Genomic DNA, 20566 nt, shown 5'->3' with positions numbered 1-20566 from the left:
AGGCGCTGGTGCAGCGCTCAGACTGCATGTCCGCGCTGCCTGCAGCCCTCCGACTCCCTTCCCCCAGCAGCATGTCTCACTGCCGCCTCGCTCTAATTTCCTGTCCATTGTCCCCGTCGCCGCCACCATCGGTCCCCAGCGCAGGGCCGTGCAACGCACAGCCAGTCTCCACGCACCTCCGTCATCTCCACGTGCATACCCCAACAGGGCCGTGCCCACCCTCCGCAGCTCCCAGAAGAGCCTGGATGCTGCCTTGTCCCCCCTTCACTCCCAGCACCTGTAGGACCGGGCATCACCAGCCCAACATGGGGAGCAGGAGCCCATAGCAGATTCTGTGCCCAGTGCTCAGCCGCACTGCAAAAGGGGTCATCGGAAATGGAGTGTACAGGGGTACTTGATGGTCACGTGGCAGCAGCACTGTGGGAAACAATCACTGGGGCTGAGAACTCTCCAATCCAGCAGGGAGAGGAGAACTGCTAGAAACAGGCAGGAGCTGAAGCCAGACACGTTCGAATGAGAAATAAAGGTTTCAGCAGGGCAGGAGATCAGCCACTCAGCACAGCCCATCACGGCGCGGGCTCCTGCTGCCGCCCGGTGCAACGAGGTGGTTGCAGCCCCAGGCTCCATGCTGGGTTCCTGTATTCTGCTGAGATGACCTAACTGTGCCCTGCCAGCACCGTCCCTGTGCCACCACGGCCTCACGGGGAGCTCTGTGTCCAGCCCTGCAGCAGACACTATGGGAAGGAAGGCAGGCTGTGTGCAAGCCAAGCTCAGCATCCAATAGCTGCAAGGTTTTGGAATGGCAGTGCCTTGTGCAACCAGTCCCCAGGTCCCCAACAGTGAAGCAGGTGCCCTGCACCTAGGGTCATGCTGGGGATGGCATGGGGACGATGCTGAGCCCTTGGGCACAGCTTTGGGGGCTGACATCTCTCCATACCCACAGTTACATTGCTCTATTGGGCAAAGCAGTTGGGATGGGGCAGCTCTGTGCATCGTTGCAGTCAGTGGGGAGCAAATCCTTCTGTGCTCTGTGTGGAAATCACTGAGGGGAGGGAGAGGAAACAGCGAGGGGGAAAGTGCCTCTGGACTGCAGGGCTGCAGCCAGGATTTTGATCCCCATCGCCCAGCTCCCGGTTAGCATTGCTGGGACCCCATGGTCCCAAAGCTTTTGGGGGCAGCCTGACAGTGAGGGACGGTGCGGGACACGATGGGAGAGAGCGACCCACCGCCCCGTGAAGGTTATGAGCCACTCTCCTGCCACATGCCTCAGCGGGTCCCCCCACCATATTTTGGCTCCGTATCACCCGGCGCTGCCCGGCCGTGCTTCCACTGCAATTTCGGGCAGTAAATCAGCTCCGCACAGCCCCACCTCCCCGCTCTCCATTGGCAGCGGCACCCCTCGCCCCGCTCATTGGCGCTGCCGCGGCCGCCCAGCGCTACATAAAGCCCGCACGGGCGGCCGGAGTCTTCGGGAGTCGGGCGGCGCGGAACCGGGAGGCGGGCGGCGAGGCGGGCGCTGCGGGATGCGCTCCCCCCGCCACCGCCGCCGCGGGGGCACCGGGCAGCCCCCCGCGCCCGTGAGTAGGGAGGGGGCCCCGCGCCTCCGCCCCGCAGCCAACTTTGCCGGGGAGTCGGGGGTGGGTGCGGGAAGTTGGGAAGTGGGGAGGGGAGGGGGCGGCGGAGTAGGGGATGGGATGGGGGGTTAGGGGTGCTGCCTGGGGTTTTAGGGTGGGGGCTGGCAATAGGGGAGCACCCGCGGGGACGCTGGGGTGGTGATGGGCAACGGGAGGGAAAGGGCAGCTCTTCTCTTTGGGAATGTCCCCACTTGGTCACTGTGGGGCTGGAGGGGTCCCTCTGCCCCTCCACCTGTGCAGGAAGGGGCTGGCTGTGCGGTGCCACGGCTGAGCCCCCCCAAGGACCCGATGTCCCTTCGGGCTGAGCTGTGAGATAAGATGACTGCTTGTCTCCATACTGCATGAGCTGCTGCTGGCTGAGCCCCAGCGTGCTGGGTCCGGTGCTGAGCATGAGAGAGAACAGGGACCATCTCTGCTTGGAAACTGCAGGCGTGAAGTCCATTGGGAGCATCCATGGCAGCATGCACACAGGGACCAGGTCCTCTGTGAGGGGTGTGAGGTGCACGGCGCTGAGGCCACAGCAGTGAGACCAGGGCTTGTGGCTTCGGCCAGAGCACAGGCACTGCAGAATCAGGGCTGCTTGGGGCTCTGGCATCCCTGGGATACCATAGCCCCTCTGGGACAGAGGAGACTGAGTGCAGGATGCCTCTCACCTGTCCTCTACCCTGGCAGGTTTGGCTGTGGTGGCCTGGGAATGATGGGAAGGGGGATATGGTGTCACTGGGACACATGCAGCGTGATGCCATGCGGTGCTGTGATGTTACTGTGCTGTCACTGCTGTGAGGTGGCTTTGGGATGTGGTGGGGCTCCTGCGCAATGTCACACGATGTTGTGGCAGTGCTGGCCCGGGATGGGATGTGGCCCAGGATGGGATGTTGCCGCAGTGGTGACGCATGACACTGGGGACACGCAGCATGGCGGCAGCGATGTCACGGGGACGGGGCGGCCATGCAAGTGGCCAACTCCCACGTCCCCGTGATGTGTGCTGGGGACCACAGCCATGAACGTGAGGAGCCCTGGGGCAGCATTTCCCTACCTGCGCTAACAGGTCTGTGGGGTGTGACCTTCCTCGGTTTGTGCACCCAGGCGTTGCCCTCACCCCATCCCGTTCTACCCTCAGGCTACTTTTGGCAGCAGCCTTGTATGGGGATGGCAGTGCCAGGGAGCAGCTGCTGGGCCAGCACTACATTCCTGTGCTACCCAGTTGTGCCCTGTGTGGGCACCCATGGCACCCCTGACTTGCTCCCATCTTCCCTCTGTCCCTTCTGACCACTTCAGCTCCATGCCACCAGGTTTAGCCATGCTGAGCAGGAGTCCCAGTGTGACTGCAGCACCTGGAGTGACCTTGCCACTGGGTGCCAAGACATGAGCTGGGACAGGAGAGAGCTGAGCTCTGCCATAGGCATACAAGCAGGACCCTGTTGCCTCAAACATCCTTGTGCTGTGCTGGAAGCCACAGGGCCTCTTGCATTCAGTACACTGAGCCTGGGCCTCCCTCCCTTTTCCCAAAACAGCCTGGCTCTGGGCCGGGCAGCCCCCACCATGGCACCCAGAACCGGATCCGTGGGGAAGAGCCTTTTGTTTCCAATCAGGAACATTGTTTCCTCCTGGAAAAGCTTCCTCCAGCTTGGAGGGATTCCGGCTGCAGCTGGATGGAGTGGGGGTGTGCCTGGGGAGTGGGCCAAGCTGCAGGGAACAGGAGCTGGAGGGGATACAGAGCCCCATTGATGGCATGGGGACAGTTCCCTGGAGGGGCACCAGGCAAGGGAATGCTGTACCGTGCTGGCTGGGGACAAAGATGAAGGTTGGGAAATCAGAGGACAACCCTATGCTCATGTCCCTATGAATGGGCAGATGCTCTGTGCCTTGTCCCCACGCTTCCCAGGTAAACCTTGGGGTAAGATCCTTGGAGCCTTCTCCCTTCCCCGGGAGGCAGCAGCAGGCTGGTGGTGACAATCTACCAAGGTCCAAGAATAGGGCATCTTCCCCTCTCCAAGCTGGCTACACAGGGCCAATGGCATGAGGACAGGCTGACAGTGAGACTGGTCACCTTTCCCCACTGCTTGTCTTTTGGGGAATGCTCCTAAAGAATTTGGAACAGCTCTGTCATGGCCACACGGAGTAGTGCCCCTTGCTGGACTTGATGGACACAGCTGGTGCCAGCTGGGCTTTTCTCTTCTGGAGGGGACTGCCCAGCCCACAGTGAGTGCAGCAGTCCTGAGTGCCACCTCACTTGTCACCCAGTCTAAAGCCGGGTCAGAGTCAGCTCCAAAGCTCCGCAGCCTTGCCAGCAGAGCTGGCAGCCACAGTCCTCCGCAGTCCAGGTTAATTGAGCCTCTCCTCCCAGTCTCCTGTCACCTTTCCATGGCTGCAACCCTGTGCAGACACCCCCCCCCCACAGTCCCCAAGAGAAACAGTGATGGCAGAATGGGGAAACTAAGGCATGTTGGAGCCGCACAGAAATGCCTGAGGTCTCAGGGCTGGAGAATTGAAGGGTTGTGCATTACTGAGTGGGGTGGATGGTGAGTGGTGGAGGAAGAATAACTCGTACAGGGATGATGCTCGGGCTCTGTGGAATGGGATCTTGGTGGTGCAACCAGCAGAGCTGAGTGGCTGCAGGTCTGTCTCAGGTGCCTAGGATGCTGGCGCTGTGCCTGCTGTCCCTGGCCTGGCTCAGTGAGGGCTCCCAGCGCAGTGAGCCCATGTTCACCGCCATCACCCACCAACTGCTCCCGCCTGACTACGACAGCAACCCCACACAGCTCAACTACGGCGTGGCTGTCACTGACCTGGATGCTGATGGCAGCTTTGAGATCGTGGTGGCTGGGTGAGTAGGGACAGTCTTGGGGGCAGTAAGACATGGTGGCCCTGCAGTGCCAGGAGCTCCTTGCAGCCATGTGTCCCACGGCTGGCAGCCTTTCCAAACTCACTGTTTTCTCCAAAAAGCACACGTGGTGCCCAGCTGAGCTCCCAGCTGCAGGCAGTTGGTCTCACTGCTCTGCTGGGGCACATCACTAATATTCCTATCCCTCCATCTAGGAGGAGGTGTGCAGTGGCACTGCCAGCATGCCATCTGCATGGGGACACTGCTCTGGGGTCGGGTCCCCTTGCTGTGGGATGATGGCAGCTGCCCAACGGCTGGGTCCCACCCCTCAGTACTGAGGCAGCTCAAGCCCGAGCCAGCTCGGCTCCGCTGACAGGACTCAGTGCTCTCCGGAGATTCATTTAATTGGCTGGAGGTTTTTTATAGCCCTGTATGGGTGTGATGGCTTGGAAGGGCTGGCAGGAGCCAGTGATGCAGGAGCCGTGTGCTGTGCTGTCCCAGCACCCGAGCAGGGCTGGACACAGAGCAGCTGCTGCTGGCAGGTCCTGCCCTGGCTGGGGATAGTGGAGACAGTGGCACAGGCTCCTGGCATGGCTGTGAGACAGTGGCATAGCATGCTCATCCAGGAGGGAGGCATGTACATGTATCTTCACCTGGTTGGGAGTATTTCACCCTGTGAGCCCAGCATGGACTGGCACTGTGCTTGACGTATGGGGCACGGACATGGGGTGTCTGCCCAACAGTGCAGCAAGCCTGGGCAGCCAGGGATACCCAGCAAGGCCCAGGTCACTACGCTCAGCAGGGCTGAGCCAAGCAGCCGGGATGGTTTTGTAAGCAGCACGTTGCCCGTTGTGTAACTTGTTTACGGTGCATGGGGCAGGAACAGGCGGGGAGCCTGTGGGGCACAGTGTGCTGAGCAGATTTTCCTTGCATGCTGGCTTCCCTGCCCTGGGAAAAGGCTGCAAGAAGGGAACCTGCCCCATCCTACCCTGAGACTACCCAGGGCGCCCAGGTCAGGCTGACGTGTGACACCAGGCTGAGCCCTCCCCATGGCAGCCAGCCCCACAGCTGAAAGAGGGAGGCAGAAGATCCTTAGCCACCACACACCATGCATGTCTCTGCTGTGCCCCTCAAGCTGCTGGTGCCCAGATCCTGCTTGGCACAGTGCATGGCCAGCTGCACGAGGGAATGGGGCAGGGGCTGTCATGCCATTCCCAACTCCAGGATCCATCTGTTCATGCCTACAGATACAATGGCCCCAACCTGGTGCTCAAGTATGACAAGGCACGGGGCCGGCTGGTCAACGTGGCAGAGGACGAGTACAACTCCCCTTACTATGCGCTGCGGGACCGACCAGGCAATGCTATCGGTGTGACAGCGTGTGACATCGATGGGGATGGCCGTGAGGAAATCTACTTCCTCAACACCAACAATGCCTTCTCTGGTGAGCTCCAGGCAATGGGGGGGGGGGGGGGGGGGGGCGGCACAGCTGCCCATGACCTTCGGCGCATGAGGGATGTGTGCGGGCTGGAGTTAATTTCCCAGTTGAGTGGTTCCATTGATTGATGGCAGCCCAGCCAGATGCTGAGTCAGCACTACCAGCCACCCTCCCCAAGGCACCCTGAGGGGATGGCAGTGTCCCATCACCATTGGGACTGCTGTGCCACCAGGATGTGAGTGTACCCCCATTTGCTGACCCCTGTGATGGTGGCAGAACTGTGCCTCTGTACCAAGCCAGAGTCTCATCCTGCCTTACTGATGCTGTCGCATCTCCTGGGCATGCCAGCCCTGGGGAGGTGACACCTGTGCCCCGAGTGATCCCCAAAGCTCCCTGTGTCCCTGCTCCATCCCAGCTCTGCCCAATCCCACTGCTGCAGATGTGTTTCCATTCTCCAATTACCAAGACTGGCAGTGGCTGTCTGCGTGCCCATCCCTAAATCAGGCAATGCCACTGGCACTGTCACAGCACCATGGCTCACCACCCGTGCCTGGCACTGCACTGATTTTTGCCTCCACTGGCTGTGCCCCATTGGGACGCATTTTAACTTAATGAGTTGATTCTTCCATGTGTCTCCCAGCGGCACTTGCGGGTTGTGGGAACTCTGCCAGTGGCAACAGCTGGGGGGACAGGGACAGAGCAAGGGTCATGTCCCATTGGGGCAAGCTCAGGGGAAGGATGTTTGCAGCAGCCCCTGATCACATCCCGTAGGCATGGCCACCTACACGGATAAGCTCTTCAAACTCCGCAACGGGCGCTGGGAGGACCTGCTGAGCGACGAAGTGAACCGCGACGTGGCCAGCCGCTTCGCAGGGCGCTCTGTCGCCTGTGTGGATCGCACGGTGAGCGGGCAGAGTGTGGGGCAGCCCCTCACCCAGGCCCCGTCCCACTCCACTGGGGATGGGGGTGCCCCCAGCAGCCGCTTGGTGGCTGTCATGGCTCGCAGCCCCCCCGGCCATCAGGGCTCCGGGCATCCGTCCACATGGTTGCCGCTGGCTGATAAACGCGCCTGTCGAGGTGATTTATGTCCCTGTCACCTGCTCTTTCTTCTTCCTCCTCCCCCAGCAGTTTGTTTCCCAATGATTATCGCTAAATCAGGACCCAGCTGCTGCATGGGACAAGGGGGGCGGTGGGGACGGGGGGGCACCTGTCACAGCAGGGAGTGTGGCATGAACTGAACACCAGGACTGAGCTTGGAGACGGTGGAGGTGATGGGGCACATCCCAATGGGAAAGCACAACCATCCCCAGTGCAGGGTGCTCTTGACTATGGGCGTTAGGGAACTCGACAGCAGGGAGGCCAAACCCAACCCCACGGGCTGAGGTGGAGGGACAGGGAGCTGAGGCAGTGCTGCCGGCCGCAGGGGTCGGGCAGGTACTCTATCTACATCGCCAACTACGCCAGCGGCAAAGTGGGCCCACATGCGCTGCTGGAGATGGACGTGGCTGCTAGTGACCCTGCCCGTGGCATCGTGGTGCTGGTGGACGTGGCCGCCCAGGCTGGTGTCAGCAAGTACACAGGTATGGAGAGGACGTGAGCACCAGCGACTTGTGCCATGACCCACACCACATGTGCCACACATTGCCTGCCTGACTGCCCCACCTAGTGGCCACCCCACTGCGCGTGGCACCCACCCAGAAGGACCCCGCTGTCACCTGCTGGTTCGCTGGCAGCGTCCTTAGGGCCTGGGGATGCAGGGTGCATGCCAGCCACCATGGGGGACTGCCGCGTGCCCCGTCTCTGTGGCGGTAAATTCTTGCTAATTAGGAGTGTTGTCACCATGGCGATGGCAGTGATTAGGTTGGATGTGACACAAGCGGCTGCCAGCCTCAATTAGCTCTTGATGAGAGGGAGTGAAGGAGGAGGGAGGGAGAGGAGGGGGTCTTGGGAACACTGGAACAGATACAGGGACATGCAGCCCCCAAAGCAGGGGACAACCTTACCACTGGCTGCTGTCCCCAGGGGGCCGTGGTGTGGCTGTAGGCCCCATCCTGAGTGACAGTGCTTCTGACATCTTCTGCGGGAATGAGAACAGCCCCAACTTCCTGTTCCACAACCGTGGGGATGGGACATACCAGGACGTGGCAGCTGTGGTAGGTGAGTAGAGGGCAGGGGGAGATGACACCAAATGAGCTGAGCACAGTGCTGGGGGACCGTGGGGATTGACGGGCCCCATTGACCACAAGAGGGGCAGCAGAGATGCAAAGATGCAACAGGGGGAGGCCCATATGGAGACCAGGGGCCATGTTCCAGGATGTGTCCTGGGGAGTTGTCTCAGGATCGAGTGTCCGGTCTCCCTGTCCCCTTGCTGCTTGCAGGGCTGGATGACCCCTACCAGCATGGACGTGGTGTGGCACTGGCTGACTTCAACCGTGATGGCCGTGTGGACATTGTCTATGGCAACTGGAATGGGCCGCACCGCCTCTACCTCCAGGCAGGGGCCCCCGGGCGCATCAAATTTCGGGTGAGGGCTGGGGCTGGAACATCCCCAACCACCAGCTTTGGTGCTGAGTCCCAGTTTGGTTTTGAGCTCCGGTTGCCAGTGGGGATGGAAACTGAGGAGCAGTGTCCTCACATCACCATCCCATACCCATTTGTCACGCAGGACATTGCCACTCCCAAGTTCTCCATGCCATCCCCCGTCCGCACTGTCATCGCCGCTGACTTTGACAATGATCAGGAGCTGGAGGTCTTCTTCAACAACATTGCCTACCGCGGCTCCTCCGCTAATCGCCTGTTCCGGTAGGGCTGAGGGGCCATGCCCCACAGCGGGAGCCAAGCAGCCCTCACCGTGCTCTTCTCCATTGGTGCCACGTGCGGGGCCAGAGCTCCGACTCTGCTCATCAAGGAGCCATGCCTGAGCCCTTCCCTATGTCATTACCAACCCTGCGGCTGTGCCTGCAGCAGCCCCTGGGGTCCCCATGCTGCTGATCACAGCTGTGTGGAAGCTTGTTCCCTGCTGCAGCTAATTGTGGGGATCAATTCCTCACCACTGCTCTGCGGCACCCCCTTGCCATGTTGGCACAGCAGGCAGGTGGAAGGCGGTGGTTTGGGAGGAGCTGGGAGCCCCCAGGGGTTGCAGCAGCGTTTGGAGATGGCACTGCTGCTCTCCATGCCCTTGTGATATCTCTATCATTTCTCTATGAAGCAGGGATGAGATGTGCATATCCAGTCACCAGGCACCCCACACGGCCCTGTCCTCTCTGGGTGTCATCTCTCTGCCAGGCTGCTCCAAGGTGGAGAGCTGCTGGGTGTCATGGGGACACAAGGACTGGCACTAACACCCTGCCTGTGCTCAACAGGCTCATCCGCAGGGAGCACTCAGACCCCATTGTAGAAGAGCTGAACCCGGGGGATGCGCTGGAGCCCGAGGGACGGGGCACTGGTGGGTGCTGCAGGGCAGGGCTGGGGGTGACACAGCACCGCCAGGGTGCTTCCATAACCATGAGAGCCAAACCCATGACCTGTTGCTCTGTGCACAGGGGGTGCGGTGACAGACTTTGATGGCGATGGGATGCTGGATCTGATCCTATCCCACGGCGAGTCCATGGCACAGCCACTCTCCATCTTCAAGAGCACCCAGGTGAGCAAAAGGGCTCCTCTAGATGTCTCCGTCCCTGTGTCCCCCTAGCTCAGCCTTCCTCCCCTCTGCTGCAGGGTGCTGGCAACAACTGGCTGCGGGTTGTGCCACGCACCCGCTTTGGGGCCTTTGCACGAGGAGCCAAGGTGGTGCTGTTCACACGACGCAGCGGTGCCCACCTGCGCATCATCGATGGCGGCTCAGGGTACCTGTGTGAAATGGAGCCCGTGGCACACTTTGGACTGGGTGAGGCCCGGGGTGAGGGCAAGATGCTGCCAGCCCCCCCCTGCACCCAGTGACAGGCTGCCTGCCCACAGGACGTGACGAAGCCAGCAGCCTGGAGGTGACGTGGCCCGACGGCCGTGTCCTGGTGCGAGCGGTGGCCAGCAGTGAGACCAACTCTGTCCTGGAGATCCCCTATCCACGAGACACAGAGAAACCACCGATGCCCACCCTGCTGGAGGTGAGGACCCACAGGGAGTGATTAAGGGACAGGAATGCGGGGCTGAGCTCTGCTGCCTTGGGGCTGCCCCATCCCAGTGTCTGCTTCTCCCCAAACGCAGTGCGGGCAGGGATTCTCCCAGCACGAGAACGGACGCTGCGTAGGTGAGTGCAGACACAGGCATGGCTGAAACCCAGAGTATGGCTGTTGGGCATGTGCTCTGGGAGCATGGGCTCTGAGGGGGCAGGGGGTGCATGGCTGATACAAGTGATGCAGCAGAAATGGGGACATGGTAGTGTTCAGCTGTGGCAGCGCACCGCTTGCGAATGGCCACATCCACGCTTACGCACAGTGGGAGCCAGGGCACACCACTGGCAGTTCCCAGCCTGGCCACATCACCCCCTATCCCCTCTGTCCACAGACACCAACGAGTGTGCTGAGTTCCCCTTTGTCTGCCCCCGGGAGAAGCCCATCTGCATCAACACCTATGGCGGGTACCGCTGCCGCAGCAACAAGCGCTGCGCTCGTGGCTTCGAGCCCAATGAGGATGGCACGGCATGTGTGGGTGAGTGATGGTGGTGATACACTGGAGCAGCACCTTGGGATGGTGATGTACCCACCCAGGCACAGCCACCCCTGCACCCTCCAGTGGTTGCCTATGCCCCAGCCCCACAGCTACGTGCCTCCGTGTCTGCTGGTCCCGTGCCACCCACTTGCTGCTGATCACCCAACTCTCTTTCTTTCCTGCTCCTTTTCTCATTCTCCGTGCAGCTCAGGTGGCCTTTTTTGGGGGATACCCCTCCACCGGGAGCTGGCCCTGGGCCCCCCAACGCATTCTCCTCTCTCTGGGCTTCGGACTCTGCCTTTGCCTCTATGCACTTTAACCCTGCCTGTAACACCCGAGCAGCCTTGGCGAAGGAGCAGCCAGCCTCTGTCTGTCTCTTTTTCTCTCTCCCCATGTGGAACTGCCCTGGATGGGCAAGGGACCACAGCATCGTCCCCACACTGCAGCCCAGGACTGAAGCCCCAGCACTCCCCCCGCATGGCTGGCTCTGTCGCCTCGATCCCGTGCCATGTGCCTGCTGGTTTGGCCTGAGCCACGTGTGCTTTTCAAGTCCCCTCTGCTCGGGGGGAGGCAACCCCAGCAGAGGAGGCTCCCCCCAGCCCAGCAGGGGAAAGTCCCCTCAGTTTGTTTTTTAACTTCTTGACCCTGCTGTTTGGAGTTGGACCCTGCTCAGTCTTCCAGCCCATCTCCTGGAGAACCCTCCCAATAAACTATACACTGTCTATTTGCCGGCTGGGCTGAGCTCAGGCTTCCAGCAGGGTGGGAGCCACTATTTTGCCCTAGATTTCTCCCCCACCCTCCGTCCTCCAGTCCCCCCAGGTACAGCCCCTGTGCCAGCCGTGCCATGTGAGTAAACCAATCCCTGTCCTGCTTTCTCTGCATGTCCCACAGGGCGTGTACAGCACTATGCCTCCCACTTATTGCCCCACGCCCAATCTCCATATGGGGCCAGTCCTATGGCACCATTGGGGTGCCCAGCCCCAACGTAGCCCCGATGCAAGAGGAGGCAGGGTAGCTAGCAGGGCCAAAGCATGAGGTTTATTGAAGGTCTCCATCAGTTTCCATGCAGGGTACCCCACAGGGTGCACCAGAGCCTCACCACCCTCCTGTGGAGATAGGTCCTCCTCCCTCTATGGCCCTGGAGCTCCCTCCCAGGTACTGGATGTTACAGGGACCCACCTCTTGTCTCTTTCCCCCTCGGGGGTTCCCCCACCACAGGTTGCAAGTGTGGGTGCTGCAGCCAGTGGTGCTGCATCAGGGTAGATCTGCAAGGCTGGCACCTTTGGGGTGATGGGCAGGATGCAAGCAGGAGACACACCCCCTGCAGGCCCCCAGCATCACAGGGGTACTGTATGCTGCAGGGAGGGTGAGGATGCATGCGGGATGTGTGGGCAGAAGGATTTGTGCCCCCTGCCCTGGCACAGGGAGCTGGCTGGGGATGGCAGGGAGCAGGATGCAGCCAGAACCTTTGGGGCAGCACACAGGGTGAACGCACAGCACCATCATGCAGATGAAGTAACACAGGGGCACGAGGCCATGTCCCCGTGGCTTCAGCTCTGCTGGAGCACTGCAGGGCGAGCTCTTTCACTGGAGGTGAGGGGAGGCTGCGGGAGCCCTTTGGCACTGGTTTGATTCTGTGGGAAGCACCTGGGACACCCCAGCAGTGGCCCCTGCCTGCAGTGGGTCTGGGCAGGGGCAGAGCCACCGCAGGGAGCACATGGCACAGAGGACACCTGGCCCCCATGCCCCCTCCCACCCACTCTGGTCTCAGAAGCGGGTGCTCTGGTAGTGCAGCCTGCGGATCTCAGAGAGGCGGCTGTCCCGGCAGTACGCGTCCCTGCAGGGACCTCCCCCTGCCAGTCACCGCCCCCCCCCACCACTGCTGCTGCTGCTGGAGCTGCCACTGCTGGAGCTGCCACTGCTGCACCGGTCCTCGTAGATGGAGATCTCGATCTGAGCACTGCTAAGGAGCAGCCGTGGGATGCATCAGCCATAGCCTCGCTGCTGGTGTCCCCCCACCCCTCACCCTCATCCCTCCTTATCCCAGAGGATACAACTCTCATGCCACGCTCCAGGGGGTCAGTGAGCAGCAGCCCCCGTGGTGCATAGACCTTCTCATTCTGCTCCTGGATATACTTGGAGATCTTCTTCAGGACCTGTGAGTGCAAGGGGGGCACTGAGCACCCTCCGGCCCTGGTTCCCCCCCCCCCCCCCCAACCCTCCCACTTCCTTTGCCCTCCCCAGGGCATCAGCACCTTCTCGTAGTGTGTCTCCATGCAGAGGAAGATGAAGTAGGCAGTGGCACAGGCCAGGCACCCCTCCAGGTATGAGCTGCCCCCAATCTTCTCCGCTTCAGCATAGAACCCATTGAGAGTTTTCACGGTCTCCTCAAATAGCTGACGCTCAATCTGGGACAGAAGCTGCCATGAAGAGATGCTTGGCCAGCAGCTATCCCCATCCCTGGGATGCCCTGGGGACCACCTAATCCTCTCCTTCCTTCTCAGCTGCTCCCTGCCCATTGCCCATCTATACCAAGAGCTCTGTGCCTCCATCAGATCCCCTACTCTCCAGGAGAGATGGTACATACTCTGCCCAGGGCAGCAATCCAGAGCTGGCTCAGGGCCACACAGTCCCCCATACCCTCTCCTTTTTGTTTAGACAAACCCCATAGGACTCTGAATATAGGGCACCCCCACGCACACTGCCAGGCATCCTACCCGGCTCTCCAGCTCTGGGGGGAACTTAGTCTGGAACTGGCACGTGGTCCCATCACTGTAGTCCCGCTGCACAAAGACCTTGGTGGCCAGGGATGCGCTGCGCCGCAGCTCCTGCAGGCTGTGTACCTGGGGGATTGCAGTGGGGTGAGCTGGGGGGATACAGCCTGAGGGTGGGGTGGGAAGGTCGCCATGCATCCCACTGTGGGTGCCATTCCCACAGACCCCGGCATGGCCTCGTGTCCACGGTGGGACGAGGCCTAACGGTGGCACAGGGATGGTCCTCAGTCCTCAGCAGGATGCTGTCAGGAGGAGGGGAACAAGGGACTGCTTCTGTAGGGCTGCAGCAGCTGTGCACCTAGAAGGGCTGGGATGGCATAACCCTGGCACCCTACAAGGCGCCAGGACCCACTCCAGCTTCCAGGTGTTGGAACAGAGCCGGGATGGAGAGGAGGATGGAGGGGACAAAGGGAGGGAGTCAGACCCCTCATACTGCAGCCCCACATGGACCTCTCCATCAAGGACGCCCCACCCCAACCCCAACCCCACGCCCCTCCAGCCCCACCGCTGGCACCTTGAATGCAGAAGGGCCCTTCTGTGAGTGTGGAACCCGCAAGGCTCCAGCCCCACCCCGCACAGCCCCGGGCACCCGCGCACCCACCTCCGTGGCCATGGCGCTCCGTGCGCCCCGGGCCGGGCCGTGCTGCGCTGGGTCGGGCCGCGAGGGGGAACCGGGGCCGGCGGCGGGGCCGGGCCGAGCCGAACCGAGCCGGGCGGAACCGAGCGGGCGGCACCGGCGCTGTCCGCGGTGCTGCTGAGCCGCGCGGCGGAGGCGGAGGCGGGCCCGGCCGCAACGTGTGCGCAGCCTCCCGGCCCCGGGGATGGGCGCCCGCTGCTGCCTGCACCGAGCCCGGGGGGAGCCGGACCGATCGGGGGCGGCTGTGGGGGTGGCTGGGAAGTGGCTGCCCGGGGGTGCTGCGGCGTGGAAGGCACGAGGGTGATGGGGGACTGCACCCCATGGGAAAGACACGGGTGTACTGGCTGGGGCTGGTCGTGGGGCTGGCAGCCCGCCCTGCCCGGGTACGTGGCAGTGCTGCTCTTGCAGAATTTGCAGCTGCAGAGCGGGTGCCGCGAGCACAGCGCAGGCAGACATCTGAGAGGAGCGCTAACAGATTCTCTGTAATCTCTGCCCATTGACAGCTCAATTAGAGGCAGAGAAATGGCAAACGGGGAGAAAACAGACGTTCTCCCTAGAGGAGGAGGGCACAGCAGGGGAGGGGTTGACGTGTGGTGGCACAGGGCCCATTCAGGGTGGAAGGGCAGCGAGCCCTTCCTCTGCACTTGTAGGGACACCGGCAAAAAAAGCAACAAGCAGTGGGTGCAGAGCCTCAGCACTGTGCACACGTCTGGGGATGCACAGATCTACATCTGGGGTTGCAGATATCCACACCTGGGGATATGTGCATCTCTGCAGGCATACATGCATACCCAGGTGCGTCCCAAGATGCCCCCACACCCATGTCCCTCTCTCACACTGAATGTCACACCACGTCACCACTCACCTCCTGCCTGGCAGTGGCCGTGCCAGTTGCCATGGCAATGTCTCGCCTGTGGAGAGATGAGGTTCACTCTCCCAAGTGGTGGAGAGGGGCCGAGAGTGGCAGGGGAAGCACAGCTCTCCCTCACACCCCCACGTGCATCCCCGGGGCTGTGCCCACCTGTGTTCCCCCTGTGGGAGCTAGGTTGGGTGGGAAAGGGCCACGGTTGGTGGCTGTCCCCTGGAGCTGTGACACTGGATGTCCCCTTGGGGCTCCATGCTGGGCCTTTCTTGTGGGCTTCCCACCCCCACACAGCCCCTGGCCCCACTGCTCTGCCCTCAGCACCCCCAGGCCCTGCCAGATCCCCTGCCAGATTCCCTATCGTGGGCTTCTCAGCTGTAACCAGATGGCCCTTCTCCATCTGCTGAGCCTGGGGGACTATTTTTAGGTTCCCTGGCAGCAGAGGCACTGCTCACATGGCTGTGGCAGGAGCTGCCTTTATTCCTATTATTCCCTACACCTAGGTGAGTCGCCCCACAATCATGCCCCAGTTCCACTACCCTAATGCTGCTCTTGCTCCAATAGCAGCAAAAAACCCTTACCCTGGGGTCAGCCCCACACAGCCCACGTTTGTCACCCCCTCAGCAACCCTGCCCCAGAGTGGGCCCAGCCCTCATAGAGCAGGAGGAGACCTGTGCCCCCTCCTCATAGGGACTGTCAGTGGCTCTGCATCAAAGGGAGCACGGCAGTGCCAGCCTTGGCAGCTGCTTCTCACAGTGCTGGGGGAGCTTTAATTAATGGCGGGGGGAGAATGAGCTCACTGCCCCACTGAGGACAATGGTGACATTTGGGACGTGGTGGGGAAGCGCCGATAACCTTTCCTGGGAGACAGCAGGTGTGCATGTGTCAGCATTGGGAGGATGTTTCCCACACTGAATCTAGGCACCCCAGCACTGCCTCTGCCCCGTGGGCATCACAGGGTGTGGGACACTGCCCCAAACTGCCCACAGCCTGAGGTGAGCACACTGCCACCCTCACAGAACTGCTCAATGAAGTGTGGGGAGCAGCACTGCCAAGAGGTCGCCATGTCCCCATGCATGATGCCATCCTCATGCAAAGGAGTCCCCATATGGGCCATGCCCCATCCCTGCACTGCATGGGGCTGGGGGCAGGCAGACAGCACACAGTGGCTCTGTGTGCTCACAGGATTTATGAGCCAGGGCAGAGCTGCCGAGGGCTGGGAGGAAGCCAGGGTGGCTGTGGCCCCACAGCTGTGCCCGGAGCACTGCCAGCTGCATTCCTGGGGCTGTGAGACAAGTGGGAGTGTGTGTGGGCGCAGGGCAAGTGCGTGGTCACCACTGCCTTCTGCCTGCCCTGGAAGTCTGCAATCCCAGTGTCTTGGCCCCACTGTGCCCCCCTCCTGCCCTCTCCTTCTTCCTGCACCTCACTGTGAGGCAAACTGAGTGCAAGGAACATACAGCACTGCCTCTGGAAGTGCCAAAGATAGGGTCTGAGAGACTGGACACCACAGCATTGTGCCTGTGCTCCACTTCCCACAGCAGCAGGATTTTCCTTCCTGCAGCAGAGCCAGAGCCTTGCACCACTGTTAGTCCTTGTGCCTTGCAGCCCCTTGCACAGCCCCTGCCAGTGCTTCCATGGGAAAGCAGAGCGGCCCCCAGCAGGGCATGTCCCCTTACCGTGCCCCCAGGGCTGGCCATGTCCGAGGTCTCCACTGAAGAGGAACCAGCCCCCATGGTCCAGTTAGAGTCTCACTGCCGTGAAGTGTGACACAGGCGGTGGCAGGGCTGGTGGTTGGTCTGCTCAGAGTGACAGGCACAAGTGTTTGTCCTCCAGCCCACAGCATGGGCGCTGGATGGGTCATAGGAACAAGTGCAAGAGGAGTGCAGAAGGGACCCCTGGGGCAGAGACACAGTCCCAGGACATCTGACAGGAAAAGGATGCATGTCCTGCTGCCCCCAGCCCTGCTTCCAGGAAGTGGCTCAGTGGCTCTAATGAAGATATCGTGACAGATAGTGGCCCAGCAGCTGGCAGGGAGCCCCTCACTCTCTGACTATACCCGCCAGGGTTCATGGTGAGGCATACTCAGCATCACACCTAGGCACCTTGTGAGTATCCCACAGGCTCCCTCTGCCCCCATAGCCCCTACCCCTGGAGCTCCCACTCCCTGGCGCCTTCCGAACATAAGCCCATCGCAATTAGCTGAGCTACCCTGCCCCCAGATCATCCATCATGGGTTAGCTATTTTCTATCAGCATTTTTCTCCAGGCAATCTCTCTGCTCCTCTGACAGCCCAGTGCCTCCCTCCTGCTACCGGGCAGTCCTGATAACGGGTGGCTCTATCTTATCGTGCTCCCTGGCAGTTATACATTAGCATTGCCATCTCCGGGTCTTGGCCCAGGGGAGGTGAGATCAGATCCTGGGATGGCACTGAGCATCCCTGAGCACTGAGCATCCCTGGGCATCAAGTACCCCTGAGCTTTGAGCATCCTTTGGCACCGTGCATCCACAGGCACAACAAATCCAGGGCACAGGCAGGACAAACAGGCTGCAGGCATGAGCTTGGTGTGTGAGGTTTTTGCACAGCCCCATGGCAGACAGCTCCTGATGGGTCTGGGGGGGTGGTCCCTGCCCGGGGCAAAGGGCAGCTGCTATCGCAGCCCACACCAGGCTGTTTGCTCTATTGCCCATTAACTGAGTCACCTTATCCAGCAAGCAGGAGCCAGGGAAAGCATGGGAGTGCTGACCAGGTCGGGACATCGATTGCTGCAATGGGAGGGGATGCTCCAGATAACCCCTGCAGACAAATGGGTTTCTAATGGGGTCCTCATCCTGGCACCCCTGGCCTGTCTCCAAGGAGAAGAGGGAATGTGGACTGGGCAGGTCTCAAGAAGGCTCTGGTTCTTCCCATGCCCCGGACACCAGAGAGAGGGCCTGAGTGTCCCCTCCCAGCTCCCTCATTCCATCTCAATGGTGAGCAACTAGTTGGGGTGACCCAGGATGAAGCAGGGTGACACAAAACCCAGTTTTGAGGCAAAGGACAGAGCGGAGACTGCAGGTGGCACTGGGCACGAGTGCACCATGTAGCCTTGGGGTGATCCCCATAACCCTACTCCAAGGGAGGCACAGGGGTAGGAACCAGTGTCTCCTGTCCCCCAGGCAGGATGGGGTGTTGGTGAGCAGTGAGGTGCACCGTCCCTTCCCGAGTGCATGACATGAGAGGGATGCAGAGCATCACCGTGCACCCACCCTGCAGTGCAAGGGAGGGAGGGAGGGCGGGAGCACAGCGGGCGGCCTGGCGTGGGGCCGGGGGGCCATGCCGGGGGGGCCAGCAGCCAGAGCAGATTGGCTGCCGGTGATGCCTGCGGGCTCCTTTGAAAGGGCAGCGTGGGAGGTGCTGGAGGAGCAGGCAGCGGCCGTGCGTCCCACTCGGCAGGCACGGCGATGCTGCGGGTGAGCAGCCCCGCGGGCACGGTGACACTGGCACTGCTGGCACTGGCACTGGCACCAGGCGAAGGGCAGCACTACGACTACTATGGCTGGCAGCCGGAGAACGTGCCCCGCGGGCGCTTCTACGGGCGGGAGCCGCAGTGTGTCGACATCCCGGCAGACATGCAGCTGTGCCACGATGTGGGCTACAAGCGCATGCGGCTGCCCAACCTGCTGGAGCACGAGTCCATGGCTGAGGCCAAGCAGCAGGCCAGCAGCTGGGTGCCGCTGCTCGCCAAGCAGTGCCACGCCGACACGCAGCTCTTCCTCTGCTCTCTTTTTGCCCCTGTCTGTCTCGACCGCCCCATCTACCCATGCCGCTCGCTCTGTGAGGTGGTGCGTGATGCCTGTGCGCCCGTCATGGAGTCCTACGGCTTCCCCTGGCCCGAGATGCTGCACTGCGGCAAGTTTCCTTCTGACCACGACCTCTGCATCACCGTGCAGTTTGGGAACAACCAGGCCACCCCTCCACCAGGTAAGTGGTGCGAGCACTGCGATGGGTTGGGGTCGCGCAAACATCCCTGTGCAGCCTGGGGCAAGCGTAGGAGCCCCCATCCCTGCTCCTCCAGCCCTAGGCACCCAGCTGCACGCACAGAGCTGCCCAAGGGCAAGGTGAGTGGGTCGGCAGTGGGGTGCTGGGGGTGAATGCGGGACTGCGGGATTGTCACAGGGCTGTCCCCTTCCTCTCACTACGTGCCATCACAGGCAAGAGCATCCAGCCCTGAGCGCTGCACCTGTGCCGTTCCCACATCCCTGCAGGTCCCCTCGGGCTGGGAAAGGGATGTCATCTGAAGGCAGCCTTGGGTCAGGACCAGGTTGTATCACCTTTCACCCTGCTGCCACCCTCACCCCAAAGCATCAGCAGTCAGGCAGGGTCCCAATTTCCTATTCCTCTTGGGAAGTGGGTGCTGGAACACCTAAACATGTGGTGCTCAATGTCCCTGCAATACCTGGCACAGCTTCCCAGGGACCGAGGGGCTGCTGCCCTGCTGTGTCCCTACTGAGGTGACGCAGGTGACAGCCATCAGTGTCTGGTAATAGTGACTGCTCTTGCCCTGCAGTGCCTAAGATCTGCACCCAGTGCGAGATGGAGCACAAGGCGGATGGCATGATGCAGCAGATGTGCTCCAGTGATTTCGGTGAGTGCTCCCCTGATCCCCCAGCCTCCTAACAGTCCCAGCTGCCCCCAGACCAGACCAGGGAGGTTGGATAAAGGGCTTTCCTATGCAGGGACATCCTGTAGGACAAGCCCCCTTGGATCCTACGCACAGGGGATGGGGTGCACCATGAGAGAAGACATCTTGGAGGGACAGGCAGAACATGTGGGGGGGTCACTGGGTCCGTACTAACTTCACAGTGGTGAAGATGCGCATCAAGGAGGTGATAGAGGAGAATGGAGAGAGGCGCCTGCTGGCTGCCCAGAAGAAGAAGGTGCTGAAGCTGGGTCCCCTCAAGCGCAAGGACACCAAGAAGATGGTGCTGCACATGAGGAACACGGGCTCCTGCCCCTGTCCCCAGCTCGACAACCTAAGCGGCAGCTTCCTGGTGCTGGGACGCAAGGTGGGCAGCCGCCTGCTGCTCCTTGCCATCTACCCCTGGCAGAAGCACAACAAGGAGATGAAGTTTGCTGTCAAGTTCATGTTTTCCTACCCTTGTCCCCTATACCATCCCCTGCTCTACGGGGCCGGGCAGCACTAGAGCTCTGTCCCAGGACTCCTGCGCTCGCCCTGCTCTGCATCCCCAGTTCTGCACTCAGGCTACGTTCAAGGAAGCCCTGATCTGCACCCAGGACCCCTGCAGCTCGCTGAGCCCCCTACCTGCACGTAAGACCCCTGCTTGACCTCAGCTGCACCCCAGGCCCCAACCCCGTGCCTCCGCCCAGCTCCCATACTCCTGCCCTCTGTGCCCACAGACTGCCCGCCTCAGCTCCCAAAAGTCCCGAGCTGCATGGCCCCAGCTCTCCAGCACCCTGCACCCTGGCCTAACCCTACTAGAGTAAATTATTTTGTCTGAGATAAGCCTGCATCCAGCTCTCTGTGGTTCTTGGGCTCCAAAACCTTGGGGCATCCTGGGGGACACATGGAAGGAGGGCACAGTGCAGCTCAAAAGTCGCTACTCGATACCTGCTTCCAGCACCTGGGAAGTAACGACAGAGGGGCAGGGAAAAAGGGAGAAAGAAATCTGAGGGCTGGGGAATGCATGGAGTGAGGGCGGCACCAAGTGCAGCAGGGCGCAGAGCTGGACATCACACCTCTCAGCCCTGG

At 61.3% G+C, this 20566-nt stretch overlaps 3 protein-coding genes across 8 annotated transcripts; 2 read left to right on the top strand and 1 right to left on the bottom strand.

The window, feature by feature from the left end:
- The first annotated feature begins 1485 nt into the window (after positions 1-1485).
- On the top strand, positions 1486-11267 carry CRTAC1 (cartilage acidic protein 1). 5 transcript variants are annotated; one of them, XM_052677470.1, is made up of 15 exons: positions 1486-1577; positions 4265-4461; positions 5706-5902; positions 6668-6798; positions 7320-7476; positions 7919-8053; positions 8275-8420; positions 8562-8698; positions 9259-9341; positions 9439-9539; positions 9614-9782; positions 9854-9999; positions 10100-10142; positions 10400-10543; positions 10971-11267. In XM_052677470.1, the coding sequence occupies exons 1-15, from the start codon at positions 1524-1526 to the stop codon at positions 11072-11074; spliced, it is 1944 nt and encodes a 647-aa protein (XP_052533430.1). In that variant the 5' UTR covers positions 1486-1523; the 3' UTR covers positions 11075-11267. The 5 variants fall into 5 exon arrangements, with proteins under 5 accessions (XP_052533430.1, XP_052533429.1, XP_052533431.1 ...); XM_052677469.1 differs by having other exon boundaries at positions 10962-11267; XM_052677471.1 differs by having other exon boundaries at positions 10990-11079.
- A 176-nt stretch (positions 11268-11443) lies between these two features.
- Positions 11444-16671, bottom strand: GOLGA7B (golgin A7 family member B). 2 transcript variants are annotated; one of them, XM_052677472.1, is made up of 5 exons: positions 16493-16671; positions 13261-13386; positions 12799-12951; positions 12598-12699; positions 11444-12496 (listed from the first exon to the last, which is right to left on the bottom strand). In XM_052677472.1, exons 1-5 carry the CDS (start codon positions 16547-16549, stop codon positions 12404-12406), a joined length of 531 nt encoding a protein of 176 aa, XP_052533432.1. In that variant the 5' UTR covers positions 16550-16671; the 3' UTR covers positions 11444-12403. The 2 variants fall into 2 exon arrangements, with proteins under 2 accessions (XP_052533432.1, XP_052533433.1); XM_052677473.1 differs by lacking the exon at positions 16493-16671 and adding an exon at positions 13919-14088.
- A 1519-nt stretch (positions 16672-18190) lies between these two features.
- Positions 18191-20320, top strand: SFRP5 (secreted frizzled related protein 5). Its single transcript, XM_052677397.1, has 3 exons — positions 18191-18777; positions 19364-19441; positions 19660-20320. Exons 1-3 carry the CDS (start codon positions 18258-18260, stop codon positions 19998-20000), a joined length of 939 nt encoding a protein of 312 aa, XP_052533357.1. The 5' UTR covers positions 18191-18257; the 3' UTR covers positions 20001-20320.
- Positions 20321-20566: the final 246 nt, after the last annotated feature.

Source organism: Tympanuchus pallidicinctus, unplaced genomic scaffold (assembly GCF_026119805.1).
Source record: "Tympanuchus pallidicinctus isolate F22 unplaced genomic scaffold, pur_lepc_1.0 scaffold16, whole genome shotgun sequence".
NCBI classification, from domain to species: Eukaryota; Metazoa; Chordata; class Aves; order Galliformes; family Phasianidae; genus Tympanuchus; species Tympanuchus pallidicinctus.
Note: the sequence above shows the minus strand (reverse complement) of the source record. Positions and strands in the feature narration are given on the sequence as shown.

Bases quoted from the DNA above. Each gene is read 5' to 3' on its own strand.
- SFRP5 (XM_052677397.1), top strand. From the start codon at position 18,258: ATGCTGCGGGTGAGCAGCCCCGCGGGCACGGTGACACTGGCACTGCTG. The intron at 18,778-19,363 runs GTAAGTGGTGCG...CTTGCCCTGCAG, and splicing joins CCAGGCCACCCCTCCACCAG to TGCCTAAGATCTGCACCCAG. The intron at 19,442-19,659 runs GTGAGTGCTCCC...CTAACTTCACAG, and splicing joins GATGTGCTCCAGTGATTTCG to TGGTGAAGATGCGCATCAAG.
- GOLGA7B (XM_052677472.1), bottom strand. From the start codon at position 16,549: ATGGGGGCTGGTTCCTCTTCAGTGGAGACCTCGGACATGGCCAGCCCT. The intron at 12,952-13,260 runs GTAGGATGCCTG...CTTCTGTCCCAG, and splicing joins CCCCAGAGCTGGAGAGCCGG to ATTGAGCGTCAGCTATTTGA. The intron at 12,497-12,597 runs GTATCCTCTGGG...AGCAGTGCTCAG, and splicing joins TGGAGCGTGGCATGAGAGTT to ATCGAGATCTCCATCTACGA.
- CRTAC1 (XM_052677467.1), top strand. From the start codon at position 4,274: ATGCTGGCGCTGTGCCTGCTGTCCCTGGCCTGGCTCAGTGAGGGCTCC. The intron at 5,903-6,667 runs GTGAGCTCCAGG...CACATCCCGTAG, and splicing joins CACCAACAATGCCTTCTCTG to GCATGGCCACCTACACGGAT. The intron at 8,421-8,561 runs GTGAGGGCTGGG...TTTGTCACGCAG, and splicing joins CCGGGCGCATCAAATTTCGG to GACATTGCCACTCCCAAGTT.